Source organism: Panicum virgatum, chromosome 4N (assembly GCF_016808335.1).
Source record: "Panicum virgatum strain AP13 chromosome 4N, P.virgatum_v5, whole genome shotgun sequence".
In the NCBI taxonomy this organism is placed as follows: Eukaryota; Viridiplantae; Streptophyta; class Magnoliopsida; order Poales; family Poaceae; genus Panicum; species Panicum virgatum.
Genome location: NC_053148.1, coordinates 32,454,695 through 32,474,131, shown reverse-complemented (window position 1 = coordinate 32,474,131; position 19,437 = coordinate 32,454,695). Strand labels below are relative to the sequence as shown.

At 47.5% G+C, this 19,437-nt stretch overlaps 1 protein-coding gene across 1 annotated transcript; it reads right to left on the bottom strand.

The window, feature by feature from the left end:
• Positions 1 to 9,086: 9,086 nt before the first annotated feature.
• Positions 9,087 to 14,544, bottom strand: LOC120670313 (cell division protein FtsZ homolog 2-1, chloroplastic-like). The gene is made up of 8 exons (XM_039950400.1): positions 14,078 to 14,544; positions 12,462 to 13,150; positions 12,078 to 12,377; positions 11,865 to 11,955; positions 11,171 to 11,295; positions 9,953 to 10,045; positions 9,757 to 9,822; positions 9,087 to 9,673 (listed from the first exon to the last, which is right to left on the bottom strand). The coding sequence occupies exons 2-8, from the start codon at positions 13,062 to 13,064 to the stop codon at positions 9,557 to 9,559; spliced, it is 1,395 nt and encodes a 464-aa protein (XP_039806334.1). The 5' UTR covers positions 13,065 to 13,150; positions 14,078 to 14,544; the 3' UTR covers positions 9,087 to 9,556.
• Positions 14,545 to 19,437: the final 4,893 nt, after the last annotated feature.

Sequence of the window (19,437 nt, the reverse complement as noted above, 5' to 3'; positions counted from 1 at the left end):
ATAGAGTTGACTGTTTTACCCCCAACGATCTAACTCATTTTATTAATTAGTTAACTTTAACATCTGAGTGATTTTCTTTAAACAAATTTAAACAACTAAGCTATGCAATCAGTCAAAAATCCAAATCAAACATGTATCATAATAACAAGCAGACAATTTTTCACAACTTAGCCGAGTTTAGCAAAAGACTCGACTAACACAACGCGTCGCAGAACGTGCTATCGTATTATTATAAAAGGGTCACCTAGCTAATACTCATGGTGGTCAGATGACTGATTCAGGCCAAAATCTAGGAAAACTATTCTTCAGAGAGAAAAATCAAGGCAAGATGGGTAAAAAGTCATAGAAGTCAAGGGGTATAATAGTAAAATAGTTTCAGCAGGCAAGGATTGGAGAGAAGAAGTCCTAAAACTCGACCAGTTCTATCTAGGCTTCGTCCTACAGTCGATATGGCTTTGATACCACTCTGTAACACCCGGTTTATAAAAGAACATAAACCGAGCAATCATATACGTGCCAGGATCAAGTCACACGTATATACAACAGAATGAACAGTATATCATAGCACATATCACGTAAAAACACATAATAAAGCGAATACGAATGTTATTTATTACAATAACGACAAAAATGTCTGGTACAGCGGAAGCGAAGTACAAAATACGAATAAAGCTCTCTGAAGCTGAAGTAGGGCGCCACAGGGACGTCGACTGGGAGACGAACACCTAGAAGTCCTCGTAGTCCTGGTAGCGCTGGACAAACTCCCTCGTGTCGGCAGGAACTGAGCAGCAGTAGCGTATCCAAGAGGAAAAAGTAGAGAAGAGGCAAGAGTGAGTACACAACTTGTACTCAACAAGTATAACACAAACTATGAGGCTCTAGGCTGGCTGACTCAACTGCATTAGCTTTTAAGTGTTGGCAAAATTTTATTAAAGCTATTTACTACGAGTTGATGAATTACCATTAACCCTGTTACATAGTAATTAATCAGAATTAATTATGCAACTACTGATAATCAAACCAAAACCAAACCACCAAGGTAACCCCGAGAAGCACCTCCCTCGTCGGAAGGAGATAACTTCACTAATCAAAAGGAGGATCTGGGCCGCTCATAACCGTGAGCACGGCTAGTATACCAGTTTTACACTCTGCAGAGGTTGCACATCTTTACCCACAAGTCGTGAGCTACGCCAGAGGTTCATCACACTTCCTTAGGTGAGATGACTAGCGACTCACTACGAGGCCGTTACAAAGAATCTCATTGGTAAGGCGTAACCGCGAGAGTTAGGTCAGCGACGATGGGGCCCACCTCCGGGGGTACAAGCACAGGAGCGCAATCCAAGCACAGACCAAGCCGGAGGAGCAGGGACCATTGAAGCTTACTACTCTTGCCCCGCAGGTAAGTTACTCCAAACCAAAAAGACCTAATTAGTAAGCCAAGTCTATCCCATTCTAGCCTTGTGGTAGCGCTGTTGTCCCAGGTTGTCGCTCTATGAACCGGTCCTTATGGAGAGTGGCCAACCAAGCACTAAGCACCGTGCTGGCCCCCTAAACCATGTTTCTACAAAAACCATCTTTTAACGAGACGTGAGCCACTCATCCACACAGAGGGCCACTCTCAGAATTAAGTTCAAGTAAACCATTAGTCAAATTAATTAAAAAGGACCAGAGTGTGTTATAGCGCAGCAACCTAGCACAACTAACCAAAATGCACCCCAAAGGTATATATAAAGGATATAAAGTGGCTAGGAAAGTCCTTATAGGCATACAGTATTAAAATGCAGTATGAAATTGTAATTAAAGGCGATAGGTTGTTCATGTTACACTTGCCTTCCTCGTACTGCTCTGGCTGCTGCTCAAAGTGCTCGGAAGACGGCTGCTCCTGGTACTGGTACTGGGGCTCCTCCGGTAGCTCGACGTCTACTCACGAACACATGGCCAAAACGAGGCACAACAATAAGCATACAAGCAAACACTAACAAAAACTAAGAAACAGTACAACAATACATAAAAACAGCAAGAAAAACTAAGCTAAAACTATTCTACGCGTTACAACGATCGCGTGGACATAAAGAAGCTAAAAACGGAGCTAAAACGCGTATTCTAGGCCAAAAACAAGTTCTAGGGGCTTTTCTGCTAAAACCGAGGGCCTAAACGCGAATAAACATTAATTCCAGGGTCTAACTCGCAAAAGAGCCAGGGCTGGACGGCGGGTTCAAAACTGGTAAAACTCAGGGGGCTACGCGTTAAAATCAGGACCTCTGAGTAATTATTTTTGAATAAGCCTGGACTGCGGGTTGATTCTGATAAAACTCAGGGGGTCTTTAACAAAAGAGCCAGGCCGAAGGGGTACGTTTTAATCTGGGCGGTTGGTTTTGGATCTAGTGGTTCAGATCTGATGGAAACTCGATCTAATCTCACGCGTCCATTCTTGATCGGACGGCTCCGGCTAGGGTTGTGAGGGGGCGGCGGCGCTGAGTCGCGCCGACGAGTTTCTACGGCGGGGGCTCGCCGGACTTGGCCAAAATTGGCCGTCCGGGGGTCAAAACGACCGACGATTGGGTCAGGAAGGATCTACGTGATATGCGTAATGCACCTGGCCACTCAGCTGGGCTCGGGAAGACCGGAGGAAGTGGAATAGCGTGCGGTGGCGGATCGGCGCAGCGGAGCACGTCAGCGTGCACACGTTCGTGCGGGTCTGGGCACAAGAAGGGGTGTAAGCGGGGTGGTGCGTGTGCTCGGTGTCAGGGCCAGCCCAAAAGGACGCCGCGCGTGGCTGTGGCACTCTGCAGGAAGCCCGCCATGGCGGAGCTCCGGTGGTGGAACACCGGGGATGGTGTTCCCGCTCCTGCAGTGGACTACGGGCCCTTGGATCTAGCACAAAAGCAAGAGGGGGGGTCGGGGCGCAGCTCACCAAGGACGCAGGTTGAGCGGAGATGCCGTGTAGCGGCGTCGGGTCGTTGACCGGCGGCGGCGTTCGACGGAGCCCGCGGAGGAGGCGATGCAGAGGGGGCCCGGGCGCCTGGACTCCTCGAAACGACGCGCGGTGCTCCTGCGAAGTCGATGTGGGGGTCAGAGGGGTCCAGTGATCACCGAAGATGAGGAATTGTGGCGGCGCAAGGACTCACCGGCGTGGAGATCGTGGGGGCACGGCGAGGGAGATGGAACCGGGCTCTGGGCGCGCAGGCAGGGGAATGTGAGGTGCAATGAGGGCTCACGTGGCCAATTAAAGGATGCCGGCCGTGATTCTAGGCGTGCGTGCTCGGTGCGGAGATCTCGGCCGTGACTCCCGGCGGCGGAAGAAACGGATCGCGCCCAACGGATTCGTGTGATCCGGGGCCCGGGCGGGGAAACTTCTAGAGGGGGAGAGGCCCTGGGAGGCCGGCCAGTGGGCCTCGGGCGCGCGCACGGGGCGGAGCGGGGCCACGGGCAGCGAGGGAGCGCGATGAGATCGGAACAGAGGAGGCCAGCATGGGGAAGGGGATGAACCTGACCTGTGGGGTCGTGCTGTCAGCGGCGTGAGGCGGGGCGCTGACGTGCGGGCCCAGAGTGGCAGCGGGTGCTGGCAGGTGGGCCGGGGTGCGGGAGCGGGGCGCCGAGACGGGTCGCTGCGAGCTGGACCGGAGAGGGAGCGCTGACGCAAGGGGTGGCGAGCGGGCCGCTGCGCGAGGGGGAGTGGGCGCACGCTGGCGTGGGCCTGGTGACGCGGCGCCGTGGGGGAGGTGGGAGTGGGCCGGGGTGAGGCATGGGTCGGGCTGAGGGTTTGGGCTGGTGTTTTGGGTTCCTTTTCTATTTCTTTTTCTTCTCCTTTCTAAATCTAATTCAAACAAAGTTTGAATTCAAATTTGCATTTGAATTCAAACCACACTCAAATAAAAGTATGCACCAGCATGAATGCAACACAAATTTTTAAACCTATGATAAAATTTTAATCATTAAGGAACAAAATTGAATTAAATGCCCTACTAAACACAATAAACCTTAGAAATTTAAATGAAGCCAATTGAATTTATTAATAAATGCCGAAATTTAAATTAGGGTGTTACATTTGCCTCGATGCCTCGATGTGAGACCAGGAAACCCAGCAGCTTCCCTGCTGAGACGCCGAAGATGCACTTCTCGGGATTCAGCTTCGTGCGCGTGGCGCGGAGCCGGTCGAAGACGAGGGACAGGTCCTCCACTAGGGTTGACCCTACCTTAGTCTTGACCACAATGTCATCGACATAAACCTCAACAATATCTCTAATTAGATTACAGAAGGTTTTGTTCATAGCTCGTACAAACGTGGGTAAGGCATTCCTTAGACCATACGGCATGACAATGTAGCAATAAAGCCCATCTACTGTTACAAAGGCAGTATGCTTCCTATCCTCTCTAGACATCTGAATCTGGTGGAAACCAGAGTATGCATCTAGGAAAGACAAAAGGTCACACCCGGAGGTGGAGTCCACGATCTGATCGATACGCGGAAGAGGAAAGGAGTCTCTAGGACATGCCTTGTTGAGGCTGGTGTAGTCGATGCACATCCGAAGCTTCCCGTTGGCCTTTGGGACGACGACCGGATTGGCCAACCACTCGGGGTGGTGGACCTCCTCTATGAAGCCGGCATGTAGGAGCTTGTGGACTTCTTCGCGAATGAAGCTTTGTCGCTCCACGGACTGCTTCCGAGGCTTCTGGCGCACCGGCGCGGCGTCGAGGTAGATCCTCATATTGTGCTCAATCACTTCCCTGGGGATCCCGGGCATCTGTGACGGTTCCCAGGCGAACACGTCGACATTTGCCCGGAGGAAAGCGATGAGCGCGTCTTCCTATTTCTCCTCCAGGTTCCCCGCGATGCGGGTGGTCCTGGTGGAGTCCGCTCCAATCTGCACTGTCTTCACGGGAACATGGTCCGGATCGGACGGTTGGACCTTGGGAACCTTTGCAGGCGCCTTGGGTTGCGAGGTGGACGGATCCTCCTCGGAACGTGCAGGCTCTGCCGCCAGAGCATGCAGTCTCTCAACTGCAGCGACGGCAGCGGTGCGGTCGCCCTGCACGGTGAGGACTCCGGCAGGAGAAGGCATCTTCAAGACCAAATACCCATAATGAGCAATGGCCATGAAGCGGCAGAGCGCCGGCCGGCCAATGATGGCATTGAACGGGAGGTTTACTTCCGCAACATCGAACAGAATGCTCTCTGTGCGGAAGTTCTCCTCGGTCCCGAATGTGACCGGCAATGTGATGCTCCCCAGAGGGAACACCGGGTGTGGGCCCACTCCAGAGAATGGGCGAGAGGGAGTCAGCTTGGACTCCGGGATCTGCAGCTGTTTGAACGCTGCATAGCTGATGACATTGAGGCCAGCCCCACCGTCAATCAGTACGTGATAGAGCCTTACGTTGGATATGACGGGAGCGGTGACTAGAGGTAGTACACCGGCTCCGGCCATATTCTCCGAGCAGTCGGATGGCCCGAAAGAGATGGTGGTGTTCATCCACCTCTGGTGCGGCGCCGCCTTCGGGACCCCCGGCTTCACCGAGAGGACCTCCCGGCGAAGGGTCTTCACGTCCCGTCGGGAGACAAGCTCCCAGCTTCCGCCGTACATTACGTACAGCTTCTTGCGGCGGTCGCCGTTGTCGGAATCGGAGTCGTCGTCGTGGTAGACGCCCTTCAGCTCTCGAGCGGGGGATTGGTACCCCAGCTCCTTCTCCCCGGCGGCGGCCCCGCTGTCGGAGGCCTTCTCCTTGCCGGCCCGCTAGCGAGGAGGAGGTGAGCCGTCTTTGGAGGACTGCTCACGCCGCCCACTGACCCGTTTCGCGAGCTTCTGGATCTCGCGGCAGTCAGCGGCGCTGTGGCGAGCGGTGGGATGCACTGGGCATGAACCTCCGCTCCCACCTTGCGGGCGAGGGCGTTTGCCATGTGCATTTTGGCCCCCAGCCGCTGCTGCCGCAGCCGGCGCCGCCGCTGGCGCCGCCGCTGGCGCCGCCGCTGCAATGACTGGTCCCCCAGATTGCGGTTCCCCGCGATTCCGGTTCTTGTTCTTCTTCTTCTTGCCACCGCCCTGAGCGGTAGCACTGGAGCCGCCAGCCTTGGCGTCTCTGCCTTGGGGGGCTGAGTGCCATGCACGACCCTCAGCGGCCCTGGCACACTTGTCTGCCAGGGAGAAAAGCGTAGTGACGCTTTCCACCTCGTGCGTCGCCAGCTTCTCGAGCATCTTCTCATCACGTACCCCCTGGCGGAAAGCTGTGATAATAGATGCATCTGAGATACGAGGAATGGTACCCCGTACCTTGGTGAAGCGCGAGATGAAGGCCCGGAGCGTTTCTCCGGGTTTTTGCCTCACGGCGTGGAGGTGTGCCTCCACACCATGCTGCTGGTACGCACTAGCGAAGTTCGCTGTGAACCTCACACAGAGCTCTTCCCAGGACTGGATCGTCCCAGGTGTGAGGTTCTTGAGCCAGGTCCGGGCTGGCCCAGACAAGGCTACATGAAAGTAGCTTGCCATGACGGCGCCGTTACCACCAGCCGCTGTGATGGCAGTAGCGTACACCTGCAGGAACTCCGACGGGTTAGTGGTACCGTCGTACTTTTCCGGCAGGTGGGGGCGGAACTTGGATGGCCATGCCACTGCTCGGAGGTGGTCCGCCAGCGCAGCGCAGCCCACCCCAGCAACTGGTGCGCCTGGCTGTAATCGGACGTTCACCGGGGGCTTGGGTGCCACCACGTCCAAGTCGGCGTTGAGGTTACGGCCCTCAATGTTAAGACGGCGCTCTCGCGCCCTCTCAACGGAGACGCGGGCATCCTCTCCCACGCGCCCGGAGGTCGTTGCCCAGTCCTTGCAGAACTGGGGGAGGCCTGAGCCAGGTGGAGGAGACGGTCAACGTCGTCCCGCCACTGCTTCAGGGCGTCTGGCGAGGCTGCCTCAGCCGGGGGGTTGCGAAGCAACTCCCTAGCCGCTGCCAGCGCTCCGCCGCTCACAGCTTGTGAGGGGGCCCTTGATGGGCGCCCTGACTCTTGCCGGCGAGCAGCGCGCGCTGCCGCCGACAGTGCCTGCTCGGCAGGCACAGTTGCCCCTGGAGCAGGAACACGAGGGGCGTGTGGCGTGGAGGACGCCACACCCTCCGTCATCTCTACGTCGTCCACACGAACCATGGGGACGAAGAGGAGATGAACTGCGACCAGCTAAAACGCCCTACCTGGCGCGCCAAATGTCGTGGTACTGCAACCACGGCCGGGTGACAGAAGGCACCCGCCCTAGCCCAGAGGGTGTGTACTCGGGGGTTAGCTAGTCCCAGATGGATCTCACTCAAGAACACGATGAACACAGCAAGATTTAGAGTGGTTCGGGCCGCCTGAGCGTAATACCCTACGTCCACTGTGTGTTGTATTGCCTTCCCACGAGAGCGAGCGAGCTCACCAGGGCTGGTGTGTGTGGAGAGCTTGAAGTCTGTAGTGCGCAGCGAGCGCCTCCCTTTTATATCTCAAGGGAGGCGCGTACATGGCTGTTGGGTCCCCGAGAAGTGGGCCCAACGATGTAGTATAAATTAACGTACTGTTCATACATCATGGCGTCGCAGGCAGCGGGGATCTCTCTTCTGGAATCCCTTGCCTGCTCCTGGTGTCCCTCGTTCATCATGTCCAGGCGCCGTCTTGTCGGGACGATGCCAGACGTAGCTAGTGGCGTCGCCTGCCACGTAGCTGAACGGCTGTGTAGGGAGCGGCGTAGGCGGCATGATGGAAAAGTGTCGTGCCGTCGTATCCATTTAATGCTGCAGACGGGCTCTGCACGGGCGCGGCACAAGCGGCCGCACTGTGCACCTTGGTAATACGCGGTGCACAGTGAGGCCTGACAAAGACTGTCCCGCGTGCCGCGGCGACAGAGCACGCCTCAACCACCGCATTAAATGTGGTGGGTGGGCGAGTCTCCTTGCGGAGGACTCGCGCACGAGCCCGCACCCGCGCCTCCGGGGCACGTAGCGGCTCTGGACCCCCACACGGTAAAGGGGGGTCCGGATGGCGCAGGAGGTCCCGGACCCCTATGGGGGGTCCGAGGCCTCGGCTGTCAGCTCAGAGCTTCCCTTTCTTAGAGACACGTGGCGTCTCCGGACCCATCCCCAGGCGGGGAACGGGTCCGGGGCCGTTGGCCTGGTGAGGAAAAAGCCTGACCGGTGGGGTCTGGCTACTCCGTCCTTACGCGTAGTTACGGATAACCACGCGGGTCCTGCCTTGCTGTAGTAAGAGTGGGTATCCCTGCTTCAGGGTACCGACACCCTCTAAACAAATTCAAACTCAAACACGAACGGATATTATCCGTACCATTTACACCCCTACCTACGGAGATTAAAAAAAAAGGTACGTAGCGTGCGGCAAACTAAAACAAAGTTCGCATAAGTTAGGAAGCTAGCCCATGGGCTGTATAAGGATTTGTACACGGCTTGTCGTCTTGTCGCTTCTAGTTTTGCTTTCCCTCTCATTGGAGCAAGTATTAAAAGGATTTGTACACGGCTGTATGGGCTGTATAAGTTGCCACAACACATAAATACATAGGTGGAGGAGGGAAACAGCCTACAACAACAGCTTACATTTATATAGTAGGCTGTTATATAGGCTGCAAGTGATATGGCACTAGTACAAACCCAGCTGCCGGCTAAATTTCTAACCGCTTCTTCCTCATGGCAAGTCACCACTGCCGCTTGCAGTTGCCTCCCTTGACCCAGCGCCTCGCCGCCTCCCCACTGCCAGCCCCTAGCCTTCATCCGCCTTAAGCTACTGATTTTACTTATCTCAAGCCCCTATTCTTGTTCCAAGCCTTATCATCGCGCTCCAAAGAGCTAGGGTGTAGAGTGTAGACTGCTGTTAAACAGTCGACTAGTTCAGATGGAAAAGAGATCCTAATCCTACTTTGGTTATTTATGGGCTCAGACCAAAACTCTAGAGACCAAAACTCTAGACTTAGTTCAGAGTATATAGATAGAATAGAAACGAGAAAAAGATTTTATTGTAAAACATCAATATTCAGAGAATCAGAGAATAAAAAATAATTCCTCATATTTGTCTCTTCTATTCTTATGCTTGTCGTGAGAGGCATGAAGGCGAGACGATCCAACAGTTAACGAGGTGTTTCACAACATAAACTATAGCGTTGCTGTGCTTACACCCTACCAGTGGTGCTGGACAAGCACCATAAGAGATGCTAAGGTGCCATAGCCTTTGAGGATCCCATAACGGAACAAGCTAGGTTCGTCGCTGCGGCACAGCACAGGAGCACCAAAATGGACCTTAACTAGGACAAACAGATGTTTTCAGCTGAAGTGCCGGCAAGTCGAAGGAATCAGAGCAGGACAGACAATGTCGAGCAGATCAGTGTAAAAGGAAACACATTCTTCTATAGCACTAGCAAGCTCACTTCTACACATTATTGACTGAAAGACTAGAGAAATATGGCGCACGAAGGAGCAAACAAAACTGAACAAGAACCACTACCGAGAACACCTAATCTGGAAGGCTTCGGTGCCTTGCAGGAGCCATCTGACCTAACGGAGGTATATCATACAGGGCGGGACAAGGGGGAAGCCTGGTTCAAACTCGTGGGAAGCGAGAAGGGCCTCTTCGTCGAAGGAACTCGGGGATCTCCACCATGCTGCCTTCTGTGGAGGATGGGCGTCGGCCATTCTCACCTTGGATCTGCTGGCCGACCTTTTAGTTGCAAGCAAATGTGATATTGGGTCAGAAGTTCCTCACTAGACTTACAAAGTCGCTAGTTATTCAACAAGAATTACCTTTGGGCTGCGATCCTCTGGTTCATCCTGCCGTTTGAATCCAGTAGCAATCAAGGTTATGCTCACCTGCGAGGAAAAACATGAGCATATAAATTTGACATAACATGGGCATACCCAAGCTGCCAAACTGCAAGAGAATTATGATGAATGAGCTGTCTATGTCCATCAGATATAGAAAAAACAAACTAAGACTTACTTGACCACTCAGTGATGGGTCTATGACAGCACCAAATATCAGATTGGCATTTGGATCAACGAGGTCGTAGATTATTTCAGCGGCTGCATTTACCTGAAATAACCATTTAAAGATGATAAGTGAAACCTGCCTGATAGAACAAACCAGTGCATAAATAAGCTGGTCATGAAAGTAATATATTGTCTCTTGAAAAAAGCTATCAACATCAGGATGACAAAAGCATGTAACGGTAAATGCAGGGCCTGTAATAGTGCTATAGCTATTTTCAAGAGAAGCACATCTCATGTTAGGAAGTTCATCAAGACAATGAAGAACAGAGCTAAGCTCCATATCTAAACAGTTCCAGGAGCTTGATATGTGTAATTTTATGAAGCAGCAAGCCCTGTTCGCAAGACACTGCATATGGTGTCAAAACTTGCAAGCACTTATCAAGTTTTTTTTCTTTTTTTCTGTTGGAAACAAATGTCAAATCCATGGCGCTGAGTTTTTAAGGGCAACAGAAGATAGATATAATGCCAATACTCATAAGTTTGCCCCTTTGTGCCTCAATTTACTCTTAATTACCTAGTGGATATGTGTTTATACAGACTTCAATTTCATAAATCAATACTAGAGGCATATGCTACTGTCTTGGTAAAAATAAGGAGATACAAATTTTTAACACAGCTAAGGCAAAATATATATGGTTTAAAAAGTCTAAGAGATTAAGTTTTTTTTATCATGTCACCTACGAACATACAAAAGTAGGTCAAACCAAGTGCTGAAATTCAAGTATAATGCAGTTTAAATCTATGACACCAAACCGGCAAACCTTCAAAAAGTTCAGTATAAGCAAAGTATGGTGCACTGTGGAAACAGTGTTTCAATCAGTCCACTAGGTTATCTCAAAATCAATCAACAGGACCTCAAAAGATGCATCCACAATAAAACAAAACAGTTGAATTTTTAATGAAAAAACTAACTCAACCAGAAGAATCAGTTGTCTGCATGCTATCCCTTCACTCTAACACCCAATTCCATTGATCTTGTTATGCTTGCATACCCAAAACTCCCTGCATCCTAGTTGCAACTTTTCTGGTTAACTTTTATTCCTGTTATGTAAGATGTGTGACCGACATACTCATATGATAAGCTGTACAGAACAGCGACCTATAAAAACTATGGCCAGAAACTAATTCATGCTGTCAGCAGTAAGAACTAGAAAACAGAGGACCAAACCTCAAACAAAGTCAGGTCCATTCCCCCAGTGATATTCCATACGATGCCTGTAGCTCTTTCAATTCCAATATCTAGCAGAGGTGACTGAATGGCATTAAGGGCGGCATCTCTTGCTCTTGACTTTCCTGCAAATTTTGATTGAGAAGACAGGTAAAAATCAAATTAATTACCTATATTTCTGTAAAGCAGAAAACTCCACATCATAGCACCTGCAACCAAAACTCAATGCTTTCTACATTGCACAAATGATATATATCACACAAAAAAACAAATTTCATAATTTACATCAATCCAGTAAGTAGTTTAGAATCCCATTTTATTTTTTAGCATCAGATAACCAAGAAGACAGGTATATGCAGGTATTAATTTTCTAACTCACAATAACAATCTATCAGTGGAAGAAAGCCGTTAGTCCTATTTATGCCTTGAGGAGCATAACAATTCTGAAGCTATACAGAACCAGCAGATATGATAACAAGTACAAGCTCTAAGTTTATCTCATTATCACCATAATACCAAGCAGTCTATTTTTTCTGTAAAAGTGTTTACTTATTGTAACCAATTTGGCCAACAAATAGGGTGCAAAATTCGTGAGTTCAACTTGCAGAAAGAATGGAGCTGGATCATGCACTACTACAGTACAAGCTATGGAATGCATATTAATAGAAGAAAAAAAATATGCCAAATGTAATACCTGTAGCAGTCCCTATACCCATCAAAGATGACCCTGCATTTTGCATGATGGCACGCACATCAGCAAAATCAACATTAACCAATCCAGGAACCTGAAAAGATTAGAGCCATTTTTTCGTAATTAGATACCTTGTAAATGAGTAAATGCACTCTTTTGACTTTTGGTTGTGTAACTAGTAACTTGGTGATAAACTGAATATCAACACCAAATTACCGTAATGATATCAGATATGCCACGAATGCCTTGTCGAAGGATATCATCAGCCAAATTGAATGCTTCTGTTACAGGAGTATTTGGAGAAACAGCAGATAACAACTTGTCATTTGGGATGACAATTAGGGTGTCCACACTATTTCGCAAAGCTGCTATTCCTTCCTGTGCTTGAACTGCCCGCCGCCTCCCCTCAAATGAGAAAGGCGTAGTGACAATACCAACAGTAAGTATACCCATTGACTTGGCAATTCCAGCAATTACAGGAGCGCCTCCAGTTCCAGTCCCTCCACCCATTCCAGCCTGCAATTGGGATGAAAAGATTATTATACAATTCCCAGTGTGTTATCATTTCAGATGCCAAGCCAGCTACGGGTTAGAACTTACCGTCACAAAAACCATGTCAGCACCATGAAGTGCTTCCTGTATGGATTCACTGCTCTCTTTTGCTGCATTCATACCAATATCAGGGTTTCCCCCTGCTCCCAAACCACGTGTCAGCTCCTGCCCAATCTGCAACCTATTGTGAGGAAGCACAGGAGACATTCTTATCGCCTGCACATCAGTGTTCACGACCCAAAACTCAACACCATGCATAGAGCTCTCAATCATCCTGTTGACAGCATTTGAACCCCCACCTCCAACTCCAACAACCTTGATCTTGGCCTCATTATAATCACTCCGGTCTGGTGGCAATCCCAGCCCCTCTAACGGACTTCCATCAGAAGCACCTTTCAATGGGTCCACAACCTCAACATTCTTCTCACCACGGAGCAGAGACACCTCTGGATGAAGGTCAAGGAACGAGTCTTTCTTCTGGAAAGAGTTGGCACTGCGGGGCCTTGCACAGCACTGGAAGTGAAAATGACTCAAAGCTCGAGTACTTCTGACAAATGCCCTACCAGATGTATCCTTGCAGATTGCAGCTTCATTTCCCCAATTAGAAGATGGTGGACTGAGCTGTGTGAAGCATGGTAACTGAGTAGCCATCTTAGGAAGTTAATGGTAAGGCTATCAATGCACTTCCCCTGAGAGTACCCAATGGCCTCAAAATTCAACTTATCCACTACTCATATCTACAGTCAATGGGACAAACAATTAGGGAAATAAAAAACATCAGAAAAGGGAAAAGAAATGAATGCGATCAATCTATGGATAAAAATCTTGCAATAGGGATATTTACATAATAACAATAAAGAAAAGCGAGGTGATTTGCACAACAGCGAGCACAGCTGGGTTATATGCAGGAACATGAGAGTCACCCTGCGACATTGGCATAACTAATATGAAGAAGGTGCTAAAGGGACATGACTATGCAGGTTTGCAAAGCCCCAAAATATGGCCTCACCACAGCCCACCTCTCAAACCTCAAAGGTCAAAATTCACAACTCTAATAGTCCAGCACTCCATCTTAAATGCCTCATTGATGCCGAACAAACAATCAATCAGTAGATAGTAAATAAGAGTGTCGAGCAGCAATTTCATAATTTTGTAATGCAGTTCTCGTCAATTGCAGGAAACAGTTCCAAAGGCGATTTCAAAGTTGTCAAATTATTACAAAAATCAATCATTAACCAAGGATAGACATTTGAGTTACCATTGCACATATGCTCATAGTGAGATCCCCACAAGAAGCACAACCGCTACGGCTTGCGCTACTGACAAGCGATATCACAAGGTGATGTCACATTGAGCCGTTCGTCCACACCAAGCGGGCATGGCAGCGTCAAGGAAAAACGAATCCAAAATGGAGAAGAATGACGAGCAAGCAGCAGCCACTCCGCTCGGAGCTCACAACCCGTGACATTACCTCCCTCCCGTGGCATCTGCACTAGCAACTACCAGTGCCTAGAAAATTTCCTATGCATATACCAGTAAAGTACAACATTTATGCATCTATATGTAGCAAAAGACGCACAGTCATCCATCGAGCAAAATGGCATCTGCACTACGCAATCATCCACTACTTTGAAACTAATAGCAAGAGAGGGAGGAATACTTACAGCTCCTGATTTCCAAAAGGGGGAGGCAGCGGCGCACAGCAAGGGCGAGGCAGGCGGCGTTGCTTCGGTCGGGGGGACGGCAGGGGCGTCGGCGCGGATCCGGAGGCGCGACGGCGGCGGGAGAGGGCAGGGGCGGCGCAGGAAGAGGGCAGGGTTGGCGGCGGCGCGATTCCGGGGGCGCGATTTCAAGGGGGGACGGCGCACAGCAAGGGAACGGGTGGCGGCGGTGCAGATCCTTGGTCAGGGAGGGGATGGGGATGCGGAAGGAGGTGGAGGGCGACGACGGCCTCGCCTCGCCGGAGCTGGAGAAGGAGGCGGCGCGGGGAGGGTCTGCCTTGCGGGGGAGTGGAGGGGGAGGAAAGGTGCGGTGGAGTGGTGGACTGCTGAGAGTTGGAGTGGAATCGGGAATCTCTCTCCTGTTCTCGCTGCGGGGGTGGCGGCTTCCCCTAAACCCACGGTCCGTCGTCGCCTGCAGAGCTGGCGGGCGGTTGTGGGCAGCGCGAGGACTCGGCCACTTTCCCCTCTCGGTTTCAACTTCCACGCAACAAATCCGATGGGGACGGACCACCGCCGTCCTTTTCCTTCAAAAAGAGCTGCATTAAATACGAGCTTATAAATGTCACATTTTAGGAATTGAGAAAAAAAAATTTAATTTACACCCTTCAAATATACCCAAAGTCCTCCTAAACTTTAACTTGATTCAATTTACCACCTAAACTATACTATTTAGTTTATTTTACCTCATAATAGAATTTGTCTTTTTTATTTTGCCATACACAAGTTGAATTGTAATTTCAAATTTTGCAGGGTAATAGTGAACATCATAATGCATATTACAAAATTATTATAATTTTTTCATTATTATTTTTCATATAATTTTGAACTCTAATATTAATTATTATTAAATATCCTAACCTGTCAAAATAAAAAAAATTATGAGGTATATTTTCTAACATATATTATGATGTGTACTATTCAGCTTGTTCGGCTGGCTGGCTCCAGCCAGCGTTGGCTGGGGGCTTGAGCGGCTGGCTGGTGGGACCGGAGGAGGTCCGCTAGCTGCGCCAGCGACCAGCCCAGTCGAAACTGCGCAACCGAACAGGCTGATTATCTTGTAAAATTTCAAATTAAAACTCCATCTATGTATTGAGAAATAAAAATAATAAATTGTATTAGGGAGTAATTTGAACCAAATGATATAGTTTAGGGGATAAAATAAATCATACGATAATTTAGAAGGTTACCAGAACTTTGGCTATAATTGAGATGAGTAATTTAGACTTTTTCTTTGAGACAATACACGAGTTCAAAATAAGCTCCTGAACAACCAAATAAAAAGCCTCCTGAAATTGAGACTATCCCATTCAATTAGCGAAACTTGATAAGAATGTCGAAAGTAAATACATGAGTAAATAATTCCAATCCGCGTATAAGCAAAATGGCTAACTTGCTTTGTCGCCAAATCCACCCCATAGAGCCTTGAGCGACCTTTGGGGAAAATGCTTTTTCTTGACATCATGAATCTTATTGGAAACTTTTCTTTATTACTGACTAGGAATTATGCGTTAAGTGGTAAGCGACGTTCCCGTCGACAACGAGGCGCCAGTGGTAACTTCGGGAATCTTCAGATCTGCCGGTGCTCAGTCATTCGGAGGTGCTCATAGGGGTAGAGTTTGCGTACGTGTGTTCATAGAGGTGAGTGTGCGTGCGTGTTGTGGGTGTCTTCGTTGTACCGTGTAATTCTAAAAAAAACTTTTATAAACCTAGAGTAATACGCGAACGAGCACTAGCTCGGCTGGTGGGAGTGCGGAAGCGAAAACCACCAGGTCGGGGGTTTGATCCCCGGCTCGCACAGGAAAAAAACTCCCTCGCTTGTCCCACGTCCAAAGCACTGTGGAGCCCGGCCTAACTCACAAGGCGACGGCCCCCGTGTACGGGTGGGGCAGGGGTTCGGAGGTTTTTTTGGCCTGCTGTGAGAAGGTCATTCTACCTCTCAAACAATGCCGTGTGGGCGGTCTCACCCCCGCAGGTCAAGTTTTTTTTAACGAGTAATACAGAAGTAGATGTTTACATACATGCAGTCATGCTAAGCCTTCCTCTTCTTTGAAAAACGAATCTGGCAGGAGAACTATTGATTATATTGAAAAGAGAAAGGAAATAGACACAACATACGGATCAGCAAGCATATAGACAATCAGTAAAAAAGTAGCGGCGTTTTTTCCTAAATTACTACATACAAAATAACTATAGATAGAATAAACCTTGCAAAAGTTTTGTACGGCATATATTAACGGATAGCAGATATCGGCATAATATTAGAATAGGAAAAATGTATTTGCTCCCTCAAATCATTACCATTATAGTTATATAAACTCCTACATAATCTTTAAAAGACGAAACGTGACCCTGCTACCAGGCCAAACTCAAGCGCACATTAGTCCACATCTACAATAAAATATCATCCGTTCAACCACCAACTTATTTAATCGGATGGCCAGAAAGCTACTGCAGGAATTTGTTTTGAGTTCTAGACCATTCCACGGCACGGGCTGAGTTTACTCCGGTCTCAAGCTGTCACGTGGCATCATTAATCTTAGGAAAATTTTCCATTCCCATGGCCCGTTACTCGAGTCGCTCAGCTCAAAAAAAAAAGTCAAGAACTCTTCCTCTTCGGCAGTTGTAGTGATTTCTTTCTCCTACAATACTTAGGGCGGTCTTATATATAAAAACAATAGGTTGTCTTATAAGTTATCTCATAATAAACACATAACTTTATAATTTGTGTATAGAAAAAAAATATATTGTGAGTTACATAGCAACAACAATTCGTACAATGGTGATAGAATGGTCTTATAGTTCTAAATTTTAGCCTATAAAACAACCATCTTGTTCTCTCTCCCCCTTCTTTTGTCATCCTAATGATCAAAAATCCTACGTGGACTTGCATGAAATGATCTGTGATACCGCTAATGTGTAGCAATGCACTTACCTTTATAACTTCTCATATTAAGTGAGGCTTAATATATCATCATTATTTGGAGCAGTAATTACGGTGATCAATTTGACAACAACAACCATATATATAGTAGGATTGTTCTGTTTACTTACCACTTACCATATGGTGCCCATTTGAATCGCTTAGGAGCAACGTGAATTAGGCAATCAATTCCATAAAATGGAGATCACAATAGATGATAGTGATAGGGAAAAAAATAACCCTCAGCAACACAAGCTATCTCATACGGAATAACTGGCAACTCATTTTCTTCTGCATTATTTTAGATCTGAGATGTCATGCAAAAGCTGGAGCTAGGGTCATGGTTTGCGACGAATATCTACAGCAGCAAAAGCAACTCCCTTTCTTCCTCTAATATTACATGCATTTCCTCACAACTTCATGCTAATTTAATACCAAATATTCTTTTCAATGGATTACAGTTTAAACTTCAGCTCCTTAAACTTTGGTGTACTTGTCCAATGAAGTATCAACTTTAAGTTTATTGTAGATAAACACACATACTTCAAACTTTAGATTAACTCCCCGTATCCCAATGAGAACGGAGTTCCAACATGCGTATGGTCATTAAAGCATAGATTTTCTCTACCGATACTCTCGCAATATGCTCTACCGCTATAGGTAAAATAAATAAACAATAGATTCAAAGTATAAAAGATTTTCTAACATAAAGAAACACCGTTTCTCTACCACACATGTTTAAACTCCGATTATATTCAATAAACAAATAAGTATAAAAGATTTTCTAACATAAAAACACCAGCTAAACTCCACGAAGGGTGCGCGGCAAAGCCGCGCCAGGTTTCTAGTCTATTTCTATTCCATTTTACTCCTTGAAATACTATTCAAAATAGTTGGCCTCACTTCATAACAAAATTTGTACTTTCATTTCTCCGCACACTAGTTGCGCATTATTAGGACCAAATTCGGTGGAAGAAGCAACAGAAACAGGCCAAGATCGAACTGGGTGCCAGGCGAGGGCGGCCCATGGATAGCGAGAGCGTTGGGCGTATTCGCGCTTTCCCGTTTGGCTGGTTGCCCCCTCGAAAGCGCATGTGCGTGGCTCCAAAACCGCATGGTCCAGACCGGGCTTTTTTCATTTTTATATTTAAAAAAACAAAATTTCAAAAATATATGCCGAATAGGGAAATTTTCAAAAATGGGTGCCTGTCGCCCCCTAATGGGCTCAGGGCTCATTAAAATCGTGCCTGTCGCCCATCCAGTGGGCGACAGTACCTAAATGTAAAAAAAAATTACATTTAAGTCCTGGCGCTCAGGGCTCATTAAACAGTGAACTTGTAAAATCAATATACAATCGTAGAAAAATAAAAAAAAATACAAACTCAACTGTTCTGGATTCTATGAAACAAGATCTACAACTTTTGTTACATAAAGTTTTTCATTTGATCAATGTATCTTGCTCTATTTTAAATACCATTTTAATGCACTTTTATTTAAATCTCAAGATCCATAATTTGGATGCATGTCATCTTTGGCCAGAGTGTTGAATATGGTGAGCATAGGCTTGTACAAAATTGGTAGGCCCAGAAATCATTTCTAGAATAAGTTTTTAAATTAGATCTTGCAATATGTCTAGTTTAAATGGGTTATTTATCCATGCTGTTATACTAAGTATTAGAAGCCATAACTTTTACAGTACCATTATTTTATTTTCTAAGAGCTATAAAAAAAGTTTGGTAAATTTTAGATAAGCACAACTAGACCAAATGAATTATTTCAGGTTTTTCTAGGTACAAGAACTATTTTTATTGATTTAGATACATTGATCAAATGAAAAACTTTATGTAACAAAAGTTGTAGATATTATTTCATAGAATCCAGAACAGTTGAGTTTGTATTTTTCTAATTTTTCTACGATTTTATATCAATTTTACAAGTTCATTGTTTAATGCGCCCTGGGCGTCAGGACCTAAATGTAAATTTTTTTTACATTTTGGTCCTGTCGCCCACTGGATGGGCGACAGACACCCTGTCGCCCATTAGGGGGGCGACAGTCACCCATTTTTAAAAATTTTCCTATTCGGCATATATTTTTGAAATTTTGTTTTTTTTTAAATATAAAAATGAAAAAAGCGCCAGCACCGTTCACACTGGGTGGTCGTGTGGGGTTGGGGTGGGTTTGGGCCAATGGGTGGATGGGGCGAGCCCAGTGATCACAGGCCGCCATCGGGAAAACGAAACATGAAGGCCGCAGGCCGCAGCATGATGGGCGTGTACCATGATCTTTTTAATTTACCACCACTCCATCTCGTAATTGAACTTTGAGGTACCAAAATGTGTTCACAAAATCCAGGCACGCAAATACTAGAAGGAAGCAAATGAT